Source organism: Rissa tridactyla, chromosome 1 (genome assembly GCF_028500815.1).
Source record: "Rissa tridactyla isolate bRisTri1 chromosome 1, bRisTri1.patW.cur.20221130, whole genome shotgun sequence".
NCBI lineage: Eukaryota > Metazoa > Chordata > Aves > Charadriiformes > Laridae > Rissa > Rissa tridactyla.
Genome location: NC_071466.1, coordinates 167126633 through 167144355, shown reverse-complemented (window position 1 = coordinate 167144355; position 17723 = coordinate 167126633). Strand labels below are relative to the sequence as shown.

General features: G+C 36.5%; 1 protein-coding gene across 2 annotated transcripts in view; it reads left to right on the top strand.

Annotated features, from left to right (window-relative positions):
• SCYL2 (SCY1 like pseudokinase 2) overlaps nt 1–16830 on the top strand; it is a 40886-nt gene extending 24056 nt beyond the window's left edge. For both annotated transcript variants that reach the window (XM_054206067.1, XM_054206057.1), the window contains 9 exons: nt 3120–3242; nt 4504–4617; nt 5100–5232; nt 7068–7186; nt 7842–7942; nt 8696–8762; nt 8887–8976; nt 10040–10159; nt 10758–16830. In XM_054206067.1, coding sequence (XP_054062042.1) covers nt 3120–3242; nt 4504–4617; nt 5100–5232; nt 7068–7186; nt 7842–7942; nt 8696–8762; nt 8887–8976; nt 10040–10159; nt 10758–11408 — 1518 coding nt within the window. In that variant the 3' untranslated portion in view covers nt 11409–16830. The remainder of the gene's footprint in view (nt 1–3119; nt 3243–4503; nt 4618–5099; nt 5233–7067; nt 7187–7841; nt 7943–8695; nt 8763–8886; nt 8977–10039; nt 10160–10757) is intronic.
• The last annotated feature ends 893 nt before the right edge of the window (nt 16831–17723 follow it).

The following is a 17723-nucleotide window of genomic DNA, read 5'->3' as shown; positions in this document are numbered from 1 at the left end:
TAAAATACGCTTTTTTTTTCCTGTTGTTCACATGCATAAAAGTAGTAAGACATTATCATTACTGTAAAGGAACAAAACATTTGCATCCTTTTGTCAGCACCATGTGCATGATGATTCGTGAGACTTCTGTCACGAAGTTGGGCGTTGTGCCTCCACAGGTAAAAAGGCAGCTATGCATTCCTTCTAGCGCACCTGGTTTTATGGCTGGATGCTCTTATTTCTCCACAGAGCACTTAAAGGGCAGGATAAACATAGGAATGAACAAGCAGACCTTTTATTTTTGGGTTTCAGAAAACCACATCGGAGAAATCTCGTTATACTGGGGAGGGAGGAAAGGGGACAATTGTGTAACTGAGAATACCTCAGAAAATTAGAACTACTTAATGTTCTTTACTTTTGGTACACTGGGGCTTTATGTTAGCTTTGTTGTTGTCTTGAAAATATTAAACGTCTAACCGACCGAAAGCCAGTGAACATCTTATTTGTGCTGTTTCACCCTAAAAGGTAACATTGTGGTTTTTTGCTACTTTTGACATCAGATTTGTGAGACAATCCTCACTGCAAAAAGTTTGTCTCAAAGTTATTTCTGGAGCATAATAGGCACAAAAGCTGTTTCATTACTTGAGAAATGAGGGAAGCAAAATACAGACTTGGGGTCAGCTCATAAAGAGCGAGCTTTGCAAAGTTTTTCCGTAGCTTTCTAGATACTGTATATTAAATCCTTATGTTGAAATTTTTAATGCTCGCTAAGTACTGAACAGTTTATTCCACTGTTATTTCTGTTTTTTTTTTATTACGGCAAAGTTTGTTTAACTAATCCAGGACAGGTTTTCAAAGTTAATATACCAGCAATTCAGGGAAAAAATATAAAGATTCATAGTGCCAGAGGACAGAATTCCAGGTCTGACTGTCTTTGTACAAGACAAAAACGTCCAGTTCCTGTGTGTTTGTAACTCATGGAGAAGGGCGGATGGGGAAGGTGTCAGTGTTTCTTCCAAATGCTCTCCCAAGGTGTTTTAGATTTGTATGAGGCCTGTTACTTGGCTTTTGTCGAGTACTTGAGTTATGAAGAAATTGTTAACCAGTGTTCACTATATTTTTGTATGTGGGAATTTATAATATGAAAATGTAATATTTAGTTAAGTTACTCATTTTTATTGTATTCTTGGAGTTAGCATGGAGTAACTGGTATGCTGTAAATCACCATCCTAGCTTACTCTGGCATGGCTTCCCAGTGTAGACAAACCCTTAATTTATATCTAGGGGAATCCACAAAGACTTAGCATATGAAATACTGTAAATTCATATTCTAACGCAGTACCCTGACCAAGTTCTGGGCTCTGTATTAATGAATGAAGCACATCTTTAGCATTATTGTTTAGAGTGCAACTGCTGCTGCTTGCTTAAGAGGTGGTGTGTTTGAATCTATGACATCTTAGTTTCTACTTAAATAGATAAAAAGTATCAAATACAGTCTTAGAAAGCTAAAAATAAAAGAGGTTCATTGGAACAGCATGAACTACATTCAATTTAAAGACAGGTAGAGAGAAAGATCAAAAACAATTGAGCTTTATGTTATCGTAGTTGAAAGGCAGGCATTGACGGCCAGTGGAAAACAGCTGAACTGCTTCTGTGAAATCTAAATTACTATATAGTACAATTTTTAACTTAAAAGCAGTCTGTTATAAGTTCAAACATCTGGTTCTCATTTTAAAGAAGCCTTTCTTGTTGTTAAATAACAGATTTCGTTCATGTTCTCTTCCAATTTGCAAAAACAATCAAACGATCCTTCTCCGAAAGTATATATTTAGTTAACATAGAAACTGTCATGCCACAGTATTACAGGATTGCTAGGCAAGTCAACAATGTTATGGGTACATGGATGTTCCAAAAAAGCCAATATTAGGACAAATAAAATTTTTTATTTAAGAATAATTACCACATTTAACTTTAAAACTGATCTGGTCCATCTCACCCTAATTCTCTCGGGTTTGGGGATATTGCATCAGAATCAGTGTTCATGGAATGAGTGAGTCTGTGTGTGTGTGTACAGTTTAGGTAGTTAGAATAAGAAAGCAAATATTAGCTGCAGTTTAAAAGAATTTCTTTTTTTTCCCTCTAAAGGAATCAAATGAAAGGGGAAACTTATATGTGGTCTTGGTTCAGTTGTATTTCTACATTCTGATGCTTCGGTTTATTTGACATACAAGCACTGATTGCTACATATTTTTAGACTAAAAATTGAAATCTTTTCCTCCTATGAATTACTTGTCTTTTTATTATGAACGTGGTACCATTCACCACAACTTGTTCATTTAGTCTGACCTGTTTTCTAAAAGGAGTTTAGGTGTCAGTGGATAGTCAGTGTCACCTCTAGCAAGTTGTCTCACCTAGCTGAGATGAGACATGAGTCTGATGAGTTACATGGCGCTCTCTATTGGGGACTGAGCCTGGATGAGTAATCTAGAATCACAGCTAACTTTTAGATGGCTAAGCCTGAGGAAGGTGAATCCTACTATGTGAACGTGCTTTTTAGGTTAACGTGAGGTGATTTTTTTCTTTTTTTTTTTTTTAGATTTTTCATTTTATGATCTATTATTTCCATGTGAAATAGAATAAAGCTATTTTGTGTCCATATAGTAGCTGTAGTATTCTCATCGTTGTGGCCCTATTTTGATTCTAGATACAGATGGAATGCAGCTTTTATATGTGGAGTTGTGTTTAAATGCTTTAAGGACAGCATTTAAGCTACAGGTTTTTGAAAGGTCAGCTTTTTCAATAGTGATGCTTCTATAAAGATTTTCTGTGAGCTGATTTTAACAAAAGACTGTGTTGAAAATAGAAACAAGAACTCCCTCCTTAGCCATTATGATGTATTTCAGAAGGATTAGTCTAGAAGACACATGTTTTGATTTGTATTTGCTGTTTTTGAAATGCAATAATATGTCAAAGTGTTTTTTGTCTTCCATGCCTTCAGGCAAGCAACATGGTAAGTGATCACATTTACTGAGTTACAAGAAAACTTCTGAAGTTTCTATATGATACAACAGACTTTAAATTGTAAGTATATGTTTCTGGAGTTAAAACTTTTGGCTTCTGAATTGTCCTTCTTTTAATAGATCTTGTTGATCTTCCTGCAAAAAATGGACTTGCTTCTAACCAAAACTCCACCAGATGAAATAAAGAACAGTGTTCTGCCTATGGTTTATAGAGCCTTGGAAGCACCTTCAATTCAGATCCAGGTATAGTAATTGCAGCCTTTACTTAAAACAATTTTTTTCTCTTCTCTTAAAGCTGTTGTGCCAGCTTTTTGGATGCCCTTGCGTTTGTTTACTTGGAAAAAAAAGATATTCCTGAATGTTAAAAGAGATTGATGTTTTATTAAAGAAAACTTGTTTTAGTAAAATAAAATTAAGTTCCCTTATTTTCCAGGGAGTAACCATTTGATTGTTGTTCTAATGCACTTATCCTAAATTCTGAGTACCCACCATAGCAAAAAGTAGGATGTGCATTTATAAAGCATTGCCTGTGCTGCAGAAACTGTGCAGGCATGGATGCTCTTGCCAGTCAGTGAGAGGTGGCTTATTCTGAGGTCCCACTAGTAAGAACATGTGTGCGGGCAATTACTTTGGAAGACCTGATTTGCTGTAAAATCATATTAAGATGCCTTCTGGTGACATTTTTATGTATCCATATTTTAATTCTCTTCATGCTTTCTCTACCTTTCTATGGTTCTTTGTGGAAATCATTCTTCCAGTGGTATTTACTTCTAGTTAGCCAAAGGCATTCAGGAGTGTGAGGGGGAGGTAAGCAGACAAAACACTTCTTTAAGAAGGATTTGGATAATCAGATGTGACTTTCACCTTTGCAAAACCTTTGCAGTATTATTGAGGTAGTTTTTTGTTTCTAAATACCTGGCTTGAGGTTTTTCTGCATCAGCAGTTTAGTTACTCAGGTATTTAGTTGCAACCTGTACTTAATATTCCTGTCTCTTACTTTTTTTGAGATGGGGCTGAAGTTGTTTTTTTTTTTTTTTCCCCTGTTGTTTAAGTATTTTTAATCTTGATATGCTCTTTTATCTTTCAGCCTATCATTGTGCTGTTGCAGTGTTGTTGATAGTACTCATTCGGATTTGCTTGATTTATGTAGGAAAATGTTGCAGTTTGATGCAATAAAAGGGTTTTTTAATATAAAAGCGTTTTGTGAAAATGCAAGATACTCTTGCTATCCAAATATTTTATTATAAATTTATGAATGCTGTTTTTGAAATCCATTTTCCAGGGTTCTATCTGCATATCGCGATGCTTTATTATTCCAGCTATTTATGTGAGTCTGATAGATTAAGGTCAGCTTAGTTGAACATGATATTTCCTTAAGTATTTCCTTAAAAGGAAAGCTGAAGCAGACATTTTAAACTAATTTTGATCTTGAGTAATATTAGCACTAATTTTATAATAAACATGCATGTTTCTTTTTAAACTTATGCACTTTTTTTTTTTATAGGAGCTTTGCCTAAACATAATTCCCACGTTTGCCAATTTAATAGATTACCCATCAATGAAAAATTCATTAATTCCAAGAATTAAAAATGCATGTTTGCAAACTTCTTCTCTTGCTGTAAGTATCCTAATAATTTTACCTCTTTCTCAGTCCTCAGAAAACGTTGTTACCCTTATTTACTTTGGCTTTTCTGCTGTTGTATCCTTAAAGAAAAGCCCATCGGTGTGCCTTGATTTCTTTTTGAGCCTTTCTTTTTTACTTTTTACACATACAAAAGCACCGTTTACTTTTTTACTCTAACCATTTTTCAAGTTATTAGCAACTTACTGTTGCTAAAAATACTGTAAAAATTGTTCAAGTCTGTTCCAGAATGTGTTTGTCCTGCAGAAAAGCCAAGGTTTTGTGAGCACTGTGTAACTACATATATATTTTCCTTTCACGACACAAAAGGGTTTTTTTAACTTGTCTTGAATTTGCAGATATGAAGGTCGTAGTTTTCAGCAGCATCTGTTTTCTTCTAAGTGTTAGTTTTGTATGGGTTTTTTTTCTTAGGCAAAAATATAGTAAAGAGTTTGTTTAATTCTTGTCATACTTCACAGGTCCGGGTAAACTCACTAGTGTGCTTAGGCAAGATTTTGGAGTACTTGGATAAATGGTTTGTGCTTGATGATATTTTACCTTTTCTACAACAAATTCCATCCAAGGAACCTGCAGTGCTAATGGGAATTTTAGGTAATCAATATTTTCAACTCTCTGCTCTTTGTGCTTTGACATTGTATTATCATTGATAGTGTTTACATAGTGTATCGCTAAAACAGCTATTAAAAATTTCCTGTTTCTGGTTCTTAAGTATGCCCCTTTTCAGCTACCTTATGCATTGCTGGTACTTTCGAACACTAGTACGTATATTTGTAGTCTTCAAGGCCCAATGCAGTTCTGAATACTTATTGCACTTCTTGGGCTGTGACACTTTCATGGACTGTACGCTCCACAGTCAGAGAGGCTGTTTTGCTTAGAAGAGTGTAGGATCTGTCTTCTTGCAGATGCTGCTGGAGCTTTTAAAATGTTTCTGTTGCCTTCTCTTACCACTCTTGCATGTCAGATGCTGTAAATCATTGCCGACAAATCTGCTGCTCTTCACTGCAGGGTTTGTTAGGCTCATTTTGTTGGACATTTAAGCAAACGTGGCTGCCTTTGCACTGAAATGGAGTGTAGTCTGGGTGAGGTTTCACCAAACAGCTAACAAAACCTAATGGCTGGTTACTTCTGGGAGGGGAGGCCTCACTCCCAGTTGTGCTTTCCTGCTGCCACTCTGTTGCTTGCCTATATGCCTGAGGATGTGTGATTTTAACAACTTGAATGGGCTCAAGGAGACCAGATGACCAGAGCCACTGCCAAGAAAAAGGTGTGACTGCGTGGCCAAGTCTGGAAGGCAGTGACCATTTCTCTTACTGACAGCAAAGTAATAGACAGAAGACCATTTGTAACAAGCTGAGCTCTGCTGGCAGCAGCCCTCATTAAACACTGTGATAATATGTGGTAGTAGCATTATTTTGGTTTGCTCAAAATCAGCAAGAGGGTATCTATCAGTACTAATTTAAAGTTGGCTGTTTCCCTTAATCCTTGCAGCTTTGCCTTGTGGTTGCTCTCTGAGAATGAGGGACAGTGTATCTTTTACTTTAGTGGCATTATTCCTGAATTCTACTTGGATACAGTGCATAAGTGAACCCTAGTTTGGAAATTATAAGCTGAAATCAATTTGATATACTCGTGCTCTCCTTTTTTCTGGAATCATACTACCTTCCGTCTTCTGTGTGATAGCTTCTTTGGCCAGCTGACAACTCTGTTCTAGCACTAACCGTAGAAGCTGAGGAAAGTTTCTTCATCTTTTGTGCTACTGTGTTCAGTGTTTGCCGCCAGAGGTGGACTATTTAGACAGAGAAATCCTGTCAGAAACATTATAGAACTTGTAGGCTTAACACTGGATTCCTCCTGCCTGCCAGTGTTCTTTTTTTCAGTGTTTTTAGAATAGATATAGATTATGCATGATTTTTGATCCTGTGTGTAATGCAGCCCCAAACATTTGGGTAAGAATCTTTGTAAAATGCGATTGGAGAGCAGTGTGATAGTTACTCCTAGACACTTCTGTATGCCAGGAGAGAACACATCCTTAGTTAATGCAGCTTAATTTCTCAGTGGCAATTTGTCAGTTTGTGATAACTCAGTTGCTCGTGATCTGTTCAAAGGTGCATGTTCTCAGATAATTGTCCAGGACAATACATTGCCTAATACCAGGGTTTCTTAGCTGCAAGTCATAGAATCGTAGAATCTTCATGGTTGGAAAGGACCTTTGAGATCATCGAGTCCAACCATACACACACACAAAAAACCCCCCTTCTCTTGTTCTGAACTTCAGCAAAGCCTCCTGTTATAATACGTTTGTGTTGTAGATGAGTATATCGCTTTTATGAATCTGCACACAGAGCCAATGTATGTTCAGATGATTGATACATACAGAGAGTGCTACTTTGTTCACATTGTTTACAATTTTTGATGTTTTATGTCAGGTATTTACAAATGTACGTTTACTCATAAGAAGTTGGGAATCACCAAAGAACAGCTTGCAGGAAAAGTATTGCCCCATCTGATTCCTCTTAGTATTGAGAACAATCTTAATCTCAATCAGGTAGGAACATCACTATGTTGCCCGCTTCTTCCTGATAAATTGGAAGAGAATAGATTTAAACTGTTGTAAGAGGAAAAATTCGTATGTTACTGTATGTCTATGTCTTTTTTAAAAGCAAACAAACAAAACCAAAAAATCTGCCAGTATTGCTGTAACTGCATGTTTAAAGCTTGTATTTTTCAGTGGATTTAACTGATCTAGTATAAAATTTCAAAATGAATACTGTCACCTTCCAAATATCCTGCAAAAGCAGTTAGCTATTAACATAATTACAATTCAAGTTAAAAGCTGAAGTACAACCTTAATGTTTCATCCCTTGCTCTTGTTTTTAAATATTGCAGATAATGTAGAAGTCCAATCACAGGATTATTTTTTTTTTTAAATTAATCTGGTAATATTCCTCTGTGAGGTTTTTTTTTTTGTCTGGGTTGCCCCACTTTTTTTGTAGCAGTATATGTTTTTCACTGTTTCAGCATACGCTCTGCTTGCAGTTAGGTATCTAATGGAAGATAGTGAAGGTGGATTATAAATTATTTAAAAATCTGCAGTTTATCTGACATTGTGTATTGTAAGTTTTATGAGATACTACTTCTTAAGTTATACGTCTGAAATCCATCACTGCAAATTCCAAACTTCTTGTATATTTCTTTTACAGTTCAATTCTTTTATTTGTGTTATAAAAGATATGCTTAATAGATTGGAGGCAGAGCATAAAACAAAACTCGAGCAACTTCATGTCATGCAAGAGCAACAGAAGTAAGTGTTTATTTACGTGTGTATTAGAGAAGGAACAAGTGAGCGGAGATAAATTTCTGTTAATTTTTTAGCAAACGTGAGAAAACTCTAGCCATATCAATAAAAAACCCTAGGTAATTCTTACTTCAGTAGTTGAGAATTACCTCAAATAAGCATAGTTGTCAGCAAAGATTTATTAGTCCTACAATTATAATAATATTGTGATGTCAGTGGTTTTATAGAGTAAAATCTTTAATATAGTTCAGTCACAGTTTATTATTTTGAGTAAATAGTTTTTAATTAATTCATTAAATGTAAAAGTTCATACTGAGCTCTGCTAGTACAGTTTATGTCTTGCTTCTATATGCTAAGTTGCTTTTCTGTAGTTGTTGAGAACATAAACTATGCTGGGGAAACATAAACATTGCGGCCTTTTAGAAGGCAGCTATATTTGAAGATATTTAGAGCTATTTTATGGAGTCTGATATGAGGTGAGATTCCTGACTCAAATTAACTTGGGCTGCACAAATTCTGTGTCACCCTGCTCAAAAGGAGGAACTAAGACCATGTGAAATGATCGTTAGGAAACCCTTACAATTTAGAATATTAACATTTCCCAGTCCCCTACAGGCATTCTATAAAAATGGCAGTGCTCTCTTAATGCAATTTTTTTGATTATTTAAATGCAGAAGAATAATCTGCATTCCTGAATTAGTGTTGTGGATGTGACTGTAAAGTTATGTTTTCGTAATATGTATACTCTATACTATATAGATCTTTGGATATAGCTAACCAAATGAATGTGTCTGAAGAGGCAAGATCTAGTAGTACAAGTAATCAGGTAAGCGACAATATTTTGTGTTACATATAGAAATTCGAAACTTAAAATTGTATACTCAATATTTATGTTACCTTAAATTACAACATTGCAAATAACTAAGTTTTGTTTCTTTGAACTTAAACAGATTGATAAAGTATTTAATACTAGTGGAACTGACCTTCTTACTAGTGGATCTGAGAGTAAAGAGAATGAGATGTCATCAACACAGAAAAAGGTGTGTTTTACTTTGCTTTGTAATCGTTACGTCCATCTGTCTAATAGAAGGCTGATACGGTTGCACAAAAAGAGTATGTGTACATAGTTATCATATTTAAAGCTTTAAAAGAAAAACCTAACTGCTTTTGTATAGCACAGCACCATACATAGTCACATGTGAAGGTCCACTGAAAAATGTTCAAATTATATCCTTGAATTTCAGTGAAAGCCTTTCTTTGAACGTAGCTTTGTACAAAGTCGGCAGCAATTATGATTGTAAGTTTTTGGTCGTTTTCTATCTCCTTAATTATAGCTTTTAATGAAACTGAAACTTCAGCAGTGGATTTAGGTAGGAAAATCAAAATAGGCAACTTTATGATAAAATTACAAACAGAGATGAAGATAAAATATAGAATTCCGTGTAGTAGCAGAGACTAACATTTGCTATACAATTCAAAGATAAGTGAAAATGAACAATGTGGGTATAAATACAGGAAGCAAAGAAAAAGCATGCATGACACAGAATATTAAACATAAGCGTAAACTATTGTAAAATTCTTTTCATGCTATTAATTATGTAAATGGCTTCCCAGAATCCATACATTTTATCATTTCCATTTCTAGTTATATCAGCCCTCTCACTAATTTTAGGCTAAGGGGAAATGATCATCGTTAACAAAAGTACAGTTAAAATCCTGAAAAGCCTCTTGAGCAATCTGAAAATAAAATTCCCTTTCCAACTCCACGGTCAGTTGTAGTTCTAGCTCAAGTGCTGTATGAAAACAAAACCTGCAAAGAACGCTTTTTCTTACGCCCGACATTAAGAAGACAAAGCTAAAATGGTTTTGTTGTGATACCTCTTTATTCGAGATCTGCTCAAATTTCTCATTATGTTTAAGTATGATAATACTACAATATGATAAATATTATAAACATTTTGTGCTTCTGCACTTTCTCTTTTTTATAAATAATATATATTGTTCTACCACATATTGAAATGACAGTGCTATTTATGAAACAAAAATATCAATGTAAGAATAACCGTTCTGTACAACTTAGTGTCAGTACTTTCCCCTTTAAAGGCATCGCTTACACTTGAAGAGAAGCAAAAGTTAGCTAAAGAACAAGAACAGGCACAGAAACTGAAAAGCCAGCAACCTCTTGTGCCGCAAGCAACTGTAATAACACCTCCAGTGAAGCAGGTGAGAAAGAACAAACTGCTGCGCTGTTTCTGTTGGAGCTGTGATGCTTTTTCCTTTCAAGTGCTGTATGCATTTAGCATTTTTTTTCTCCTGTGAGTCACCCTTTGTTTTCACTGATAGTACAGTGGTATAGCTGAGAAAAACTAAAATAAATTTTAATCTGCTTTCCATTTGCGTCGCTAGCAATATTTCACACTTTTTAAATTACAGGAGTTTCCGAAGGAATAATTATTATTGTAAGGTCATTCTTCTAGATAAGGAAAAAGCACATATTAAAAAAGGTTTTGCTCCGAAGAGTTTATTAACTAAATATCTAAAGGGCTTGGGGATAGGAATGGGGCATGTGAGCAAATGTCACAGTAGTACTTCATGTATAGTCTTAATTGTCAAATTAAAGCTGCATAACAATTGGTTCTAAGTAGCAAAGAACAACAATAACCTAATTGCTTTTGCGTATGTTTACATTTCATGCCCAATTCCATGCAGTAAGTTCTGATTTCTGAAAAATGAATGCCACTTCTGCTGGAGCAATGAGGAAGACTGTTGCTAGAGTCTTTGTACAAGAGTAGCATTTAACTGCATTTTATGTGTTTTGCAGACAAAAGACTTGACAGATACCTTGATAGATAATATGTCGTCTTTGACTAGCCATTCTATCAACAAAGCTAAAGTTCCATCTTCAAACAGCTTCTCTTCTGTCCCTCCTATGGGTGTTGGAATGGGATTTTCATCACCTATTGACAACACAAAGAGAAATATGACAAACGGACTAAATACTAATCTGGGTTTTCAGACTGCTGGATTCAGTATGGGAGCTGGTCCCACCACTCAGAATTTCTTCAGTGGTCCAAGCGCAACAGCAACAACCAAGATGAACATTGTACCGACTGCCAACATGCCAAATTACAGTCCTATGAATACTGCATCTGCAATGTCTCCACTGACACAACAAAACAGACCCCCAGATATGTCTGCTTTAGATAATCTTTTTGGTCCTCAAAAACCCAAAGTTAGCATGAAACAGTTGGCTCAACAGAAATCAAGCCAGTGGGTTAATCAGTTTGTACCCCCACAAGGGTCCCCAGGTGCGAGCGCTTCAGTCTTGGGACCTCAGATGAACATGATAGGCCAGCCTGGCTTTGGTATACAGGGTAATCCTTTCTTTGCTCCTCAGAACTTTGCACAACCAGCAAACACAATGACCAACAGCAGCTCAGCTAGTAATGACTTAAAAGATCTTTTTGGGTAAAATGTTTTGTTTTCTTCTTTCAAAGATTGATGAAATTTGGATCATGGGTAAGCTGATTAACATCTTTTTTTGATTAGTAAAAGCATGACTTGGGGAAACTTTCAGCCCAGCAAAGTAAAGACTTTTACACTGGAAAAAAGACTTGATTTCGCATTCACCTGGTACTGCAGTGGAGTTGCATAAGTGCAAAATCATCTTACATGCTAAAGATTTCCTGTCTCTTTTCCGAGCATCACAGTACTGATGGTAGGATGCATATATTCAATCAAAAAAGAAGTAGCTAAGTATTTCAAAACTACTCGGAAGTGTACTCGATCAACTCCTATGAAATTTCCTACAAAATTTTGTTTCTTAAATTCAACAAAAATGCAGAGGGGGTAATAACGCTAGTGAATGCAGTCCTGCAGCCCAGTCCTTTCAGTGTCTGCTAAATTCTTGTTGATGATTTGAGTTGCCTGAATTTGGCACGAACTGTCATTTTGCCGTATGACAGTTTGTAAAAAGCAAATTCTTTCGCTGCCTCAGAAAGTTTTGTTAGCCATGTTAGCCATACATAGAAAGATCTCTAACCAGTAACTGTGTAAGAGGCAAGAAGAGAAAACATTTTGTATTTCTTCTCTTACATGATAATTAAAATTAATGTGGTAGTAAACTACAACAAGATTTGGGAGGCATAAGATGGTTTAAAATTTTGTGCTAGTTTGGGACAGAGTAAGAACACCGCTCCAATGGTCATGCTGGTTTACAACCTGTTTTATAATGCCAGATCCTTGTTACCAGCCCCATAACAAAAGCAGCGTACCACTTAGACAGCATTTTAAAATACACGTGGTGACATGATCACATTTATTACATAGTCCAGTGTTTCGGCTAATTTGATAGTGCTTCTAACTGGTGTGAAAAAAGAATATGAGTAGCTATGGAACCTCCTAAAAAAATGTTCTGTGTAAAATTCAGGTGTTGACTGCCCCAGCTATGTAACTGAGCAGTTCTGTGTAACTAAGCACACACTCTTTAGTTACACAGAAATATTCTTGAATTACTTTGTAGATTTTTGGCTGCGTTGGGAAGATGGAAAAGGATTGCCTCATACAAGTTGCACATGGTTGTGTGAAAAAGCAGAGTGCCATAAATTGCCTTGACTAGAATAAACTATTTCATTTTAATTTGGTTTAACTCAAGTCCTTATGAAGGATAGATGAATATGAAGCGAGTTCTCAAATACAGATTTGTAAGCTCTAGAATATATGGTAAATACACAGGTATTTCAAATCCTTTTTATTGTATTACTCCAAATTTAATAAAGCTCTCCAGAAAACCAAACAGTAGTTTCTCCTACTTCCCAGTAGGTGTATGTTCAGCTTGCCCATGATAGAATCTCTGTTCTGTCAGATACTACTGTTGGATTTTAACTTTTTCTTTCCTAGGAATTTCAGGAGCTTTCTTAACGTAATATTTTGAAGACTATAGCTGGCTATTTTGAGAAGGAAAGAACTAGTTACCTTTTTTATGGAAAGCCTACATGCTTTATTTTTCAAAGCCTTTCACTGAAGAAATTGTTCTTTCATTTGCTGCTTAAGAAACCAAAGGGCCTTATGCTGTAAATGTGACTTGTATTTTGTTATATTTCCATGGTTCTAAGCGGTAATAACATTAAGCATATTTCTTAAAGAATCGTTTATGTATTATAGCTGCTGCCTTAGTCCTATTGTTTTAAAATACCTGGGACCAGTGAAATTGTGGTTTAGAAAACAATACCTAACATGTTGTGATGCTTATGTGCTGTTAATATTCATGGTAAACGTTGTAGGTTATGTTAAGATATCTGTGTAAACTTAAGTACAATACTAGAACTGTTAAACTATTTAAGTTCATTTACGGTTACTAGCACTCTATACTCTCAACCACACTAATGTCGTCTTTTATGTCAACTTTTGAAAGCTACCTTTTGTTAGGGTAACTTAAGGCAAGCCTTTGAAGAATTACTTGAATCTGTATTCCTCTAAATTATTTGGAAAATAAGTTTATATTAAAAAGAACATCTCTTAGGACTCTACAATATATTAAATTAATACGTCCATGGTAAAAGCAGTCTTAAATGTCAGTGTCCTGGTCCAGGGTTTCAGTCACTGATCCCCCTGGACTGGGGGCTTTTCAGAACTGGATTTTAATTTAGCCTATTGGAGGGAAAAATAACTGAATAAATTTGATCTGATTTTATATACTAGAGCTTCTAAACTGTGGGGTTTGGGGTATGTGCTTTTGGCATGGGCTGTCTGAGAATATAATCTATTTTGTAAGAACAAAGTCAAAAAAATGCTGCAAGTTCAAATTAAGAGATGCTCTTTATGGAACGGTAATGTGATGGAATAAGGTCTTTATCTGGCTCAAGTAAGAGGATTATTTTCTACTTATATTTGAGAACACAATTTTGGTTTCTCTTGTCTTCTGCAATTTTCAGAACAACCAGAGTAGAAGAATAACAACAAAGAAAACTGAAAAGGGTGCTTGTGAAAGTTATGACAAATTTTTCCGGTTATTTAAAAATAAACAAGAAAAAATAACTTCAGTTAAATTGAGAGGGTCAAATCCCTCTTCCTTGTAGATGCTTCCTGCTTAATGTGTCAGGAAACTGGGTGTGTGTGGAGTTCTCTAACTATTTCTTCTTAACTTAAAGGAAAGAGGAGTTGCAAGAGGTAAGTCACCAAGGCCACGTGGCATTTTTCTTTAGGAAGCCTTGTCCAGCTGATCTCTCCACTTAGAAGCCGTCATTCTGAGGCCCTGCAAGAGGCTGGAAGACTCATGTTGTGGACAGAGTGAATACCGTTGTTTGAGAGCAACCGTTGTATTTCACATCCAAGTTGTTGTTTGCGAAAGAGTAGGAGGAAGGGACAGTGTCATAAAAAGTGGGCGTTCCAGGGGCCTTCTGTTCCTGGGCGTGGATGGAAAATAGCGTTGCATCTGGTTTGGCCTGAAGCAGCGGGACTGTCCAGCCTTAATGCAAAACAAAATGGGGAATACAGGTATTGAAATTGGTATCTGATTAAGAAATTGCAAATTCTTTTACTCAAAAAGTAACCTGATGTAAAATAAGTTCTTATTATGCTGCCTTGAACAAAACTGTAAGTTACACGCGATTTCTGCCCTTTGTACTCAAACTAATTTAAAGGAAAAAATGCGCAAGCCTGGCAGGTTTTATCATCACCTTACAGCCTCCACCCTGTGCCACCCACTCTGCGCACCCACTGTGAGCAGATCTTCATGGCACCGTGGCAGGATCTGGGCTGAGCTGCCCAGCTCACCTGGTTTGCTTTACTTTCATTCGTAAAGAAGAGGTAAAGAGAAGGGAGTCAGTTCCTATTCTTTAATTGATTTCTCTATATGATGTTTACTGCAAAAGGAGAAAAGAAGCGGAGATAGCTGCACGTCTTGAGCATAAGCATCGGTTGTCCTTTGGCTGCTCTGGTGTTTGCTAAATGAATGTGACTGCACCAAGACAGCAGCGTTTTCCGTATTACACCTGTTGGTTCCATTTGGTTTTAAGTATGAAAGTCTCTGAAGCATCCTCTGAAAACCCGGTCGTAGAAAACAAACTAATCCTGGTAGATGGAAGAATTGTATTAAAGAGGCTTGAAATACCTTCTCTGCTGGGGCTGGTGGAGAGGAGCCGTGAAAGTACTGAGTTACGGATTAGCTTAGAAGCCCCTGGGTCTGCCTCTCTCAAGAGGAGAGAAACGGGGAGTGAAATGGCGCAGACGTCATTTAAGGACGGAGGAGGGAGCTGATTTTTTTTGGTTCCTTTTCACACAAGTGGAGTGAATAAGGCACAGAACAGCCTGGGGAACCCGCTTATGCAGGAGGGTAGGTGCCAAAGGGGTCTTTTGAAAGGTAAAGGAGCCCACCAATTATTTGGGAGTTGGGGAGAGAAATTTTACTGGGAACATGTGTAGAATGCCCTGGGTTTTTTAAATTGAGGTACTACGTCTTCCTCTCTCAATGGTGATGCGAATTAGAAATGTTGTGGGGAAGTTCTGGCCTTAAAGGTCTACACAAATGCTGAGTACCCCAAGTAAAAGGCTGAATTTTGGGATATGTAGGTGCACAACATTTCAAGCCTTATTATTTAAAACTTTCCTTTTCTGTTAAGTTTTGTCTTTTTAGTGACACCCGTTTCACATTTATGTAGAACTTTGAAAAATACCCCAACGGCCTTTTAAAGTAAGGAAAGTGTGCGTTAACTTTTGTATTATAACCCCTGTTATAATGTAATCTATGTCTGTAGATAGATAAGTAAGTGTGTATATAGATAGATTACAGGATTTTAGGTTTTTCAGTTCAATTGCACCAAAAGAGAAAAGATTACAGGAGAAGTTAGATTTGAATGAAATTCCACAAGGCTTCCATACAGGCTCACAATTATATGATACTTTTGTTATCTTTTATAAATTCACATGCTTAGTCTGCCTACAACCACGTGACTTGAGCAGAAAAGGAAAGGTTTTAAAACGTAAGTTTATGAACACTGGATCTCTCATTGCAGATGAAGTTTTTGAACTTTAGAGTGACCTTTGTTTATTAATTAGGATTTTTTTATTGGGGGTGGGTGAGATATCGCTGATTCGTGCCATTTCCAATGCAAGAAATGGGAGGGGGGGGGAGTACAGGAAAAAAAAAGTACCCTGTTGTATATGTGACCCTTTTTTGTTCTTTGTTAAAGAGATAATGCTGCATTTTATATACTCCTTAACTTTTACTCTGAAATAGCTGTGAGGAAACCTATCTGGAGAATTTCAGATGAGCTAGCTGATTTTTCAAGTGAGGTCCTTCCTTGTACCTTACTTTCCATTGGGTTTTGACTGCTTTACAAGGAAATGACTCAAGGCAGTAAAACCTTGGATTCCTACACCAAAATCCTCTTGCCTTCCAGGCCTCACACTTGTATCAACGGAACAAATAAGCCCCTGAAGTTGTTCTGTCTTTTAAGTTCTCTGAAACAGTTCTGACTAACTGCTGTACAGATTTCTGAGATGAAGTTGTAAAACAAAATGTGTTATAGTGAACTCAGGCCTTGTGCAAAATATTTAATACTCGTTTATTTGTCTAATCGTACAGTCTCTGTACTAGTGGCAGTTTTATGTTTTGAATGTAAAACATTAAAATTCTCATGAGATTTATAAAGTGATGTTACTGTAGTGTCAGCTGTGATTCATAATTAGAACTGTCATAGCATGGCATTAGTGTGTACCCGGTTTATTGGACAGCTCTTCAAGAACAAATTTATTCTTGTATCAACTTTTAGATCAGCTACTTAAAAAAAATAATATGTAAAAGGTACAGTGACGATTTCGAGAAATTCATATCACTTTGTACTGTGAATGAAGTTGCCTATGGAAATAAATGAACTTTTCATATTTTCATGTTGGAAGATATTTTTATTTAAAATTTCCATAAAATTAAGTAACAGTAACTTATTTAGAAAACTTTATCACTTTGCATTTTGTTTGAAATACATTTTTGTCCCACGTAATTTTGAGTTCATTTCTTAGAGCGGTTGCTCTCCAGACATCTGTTCAAATGCGATCACGTATTGCCTTCATGCAAAGAATAAAAGTCCTGGGGGAAAACCGATGTTCTACATGTCCCTAAAGTTAGCATTTACATTGCCGAAAGCACACAAAGCCCATGTCAGAAAATCTGGGGTTCTGATACCACGTGGTGATCTCAATTTGCATTTTCAGTGCTCATTTACCCAGAAACCAGCCCTTTCTCCAAACCTGGCTTTCAAGATACACTGCTTTGTCAGGCGTAGAATTTGCCAGCACCCTGAAGGAAGCTGCTACTCAGCTTTTTGCATGCTATAAATTGATTAAGCATGAGACATCTGAGATCTGACCTGCTTAGAAGCATGATGGCTGGAGATGGCACGGGAGGAGAGAGTAAAAGAAGACAGAGATGGACTAGGTGGAAATAGAAAGGTAGCATCACGTGGCCCGAAAGAATAGGTTTTACGCTGCTCTACAATAATTAGCCATTCAAATGAAGGATAATCAAAGCAGAAGCTCCATTTGAAACTGCATCAATGAAAACATTATTATCTTTGACCTGAAAACCGAGGGGTTTGGTGTTGGGAGCTGAAGTTACTACAGTGGCAGCGTTTGTTCGTGCCTGTCTCCATTTCTCCTTAATGCTACCTTAAGGCTGTGGTTAACAGAGTTAACAAACCCAAAACTTTGAAGAGCTTCCTTCCCAGCAGGTGGCTGAAGAGCCAGATACCACAAAGAGGAATAACCGGCTTATTTGCCGAATGCAAAAATC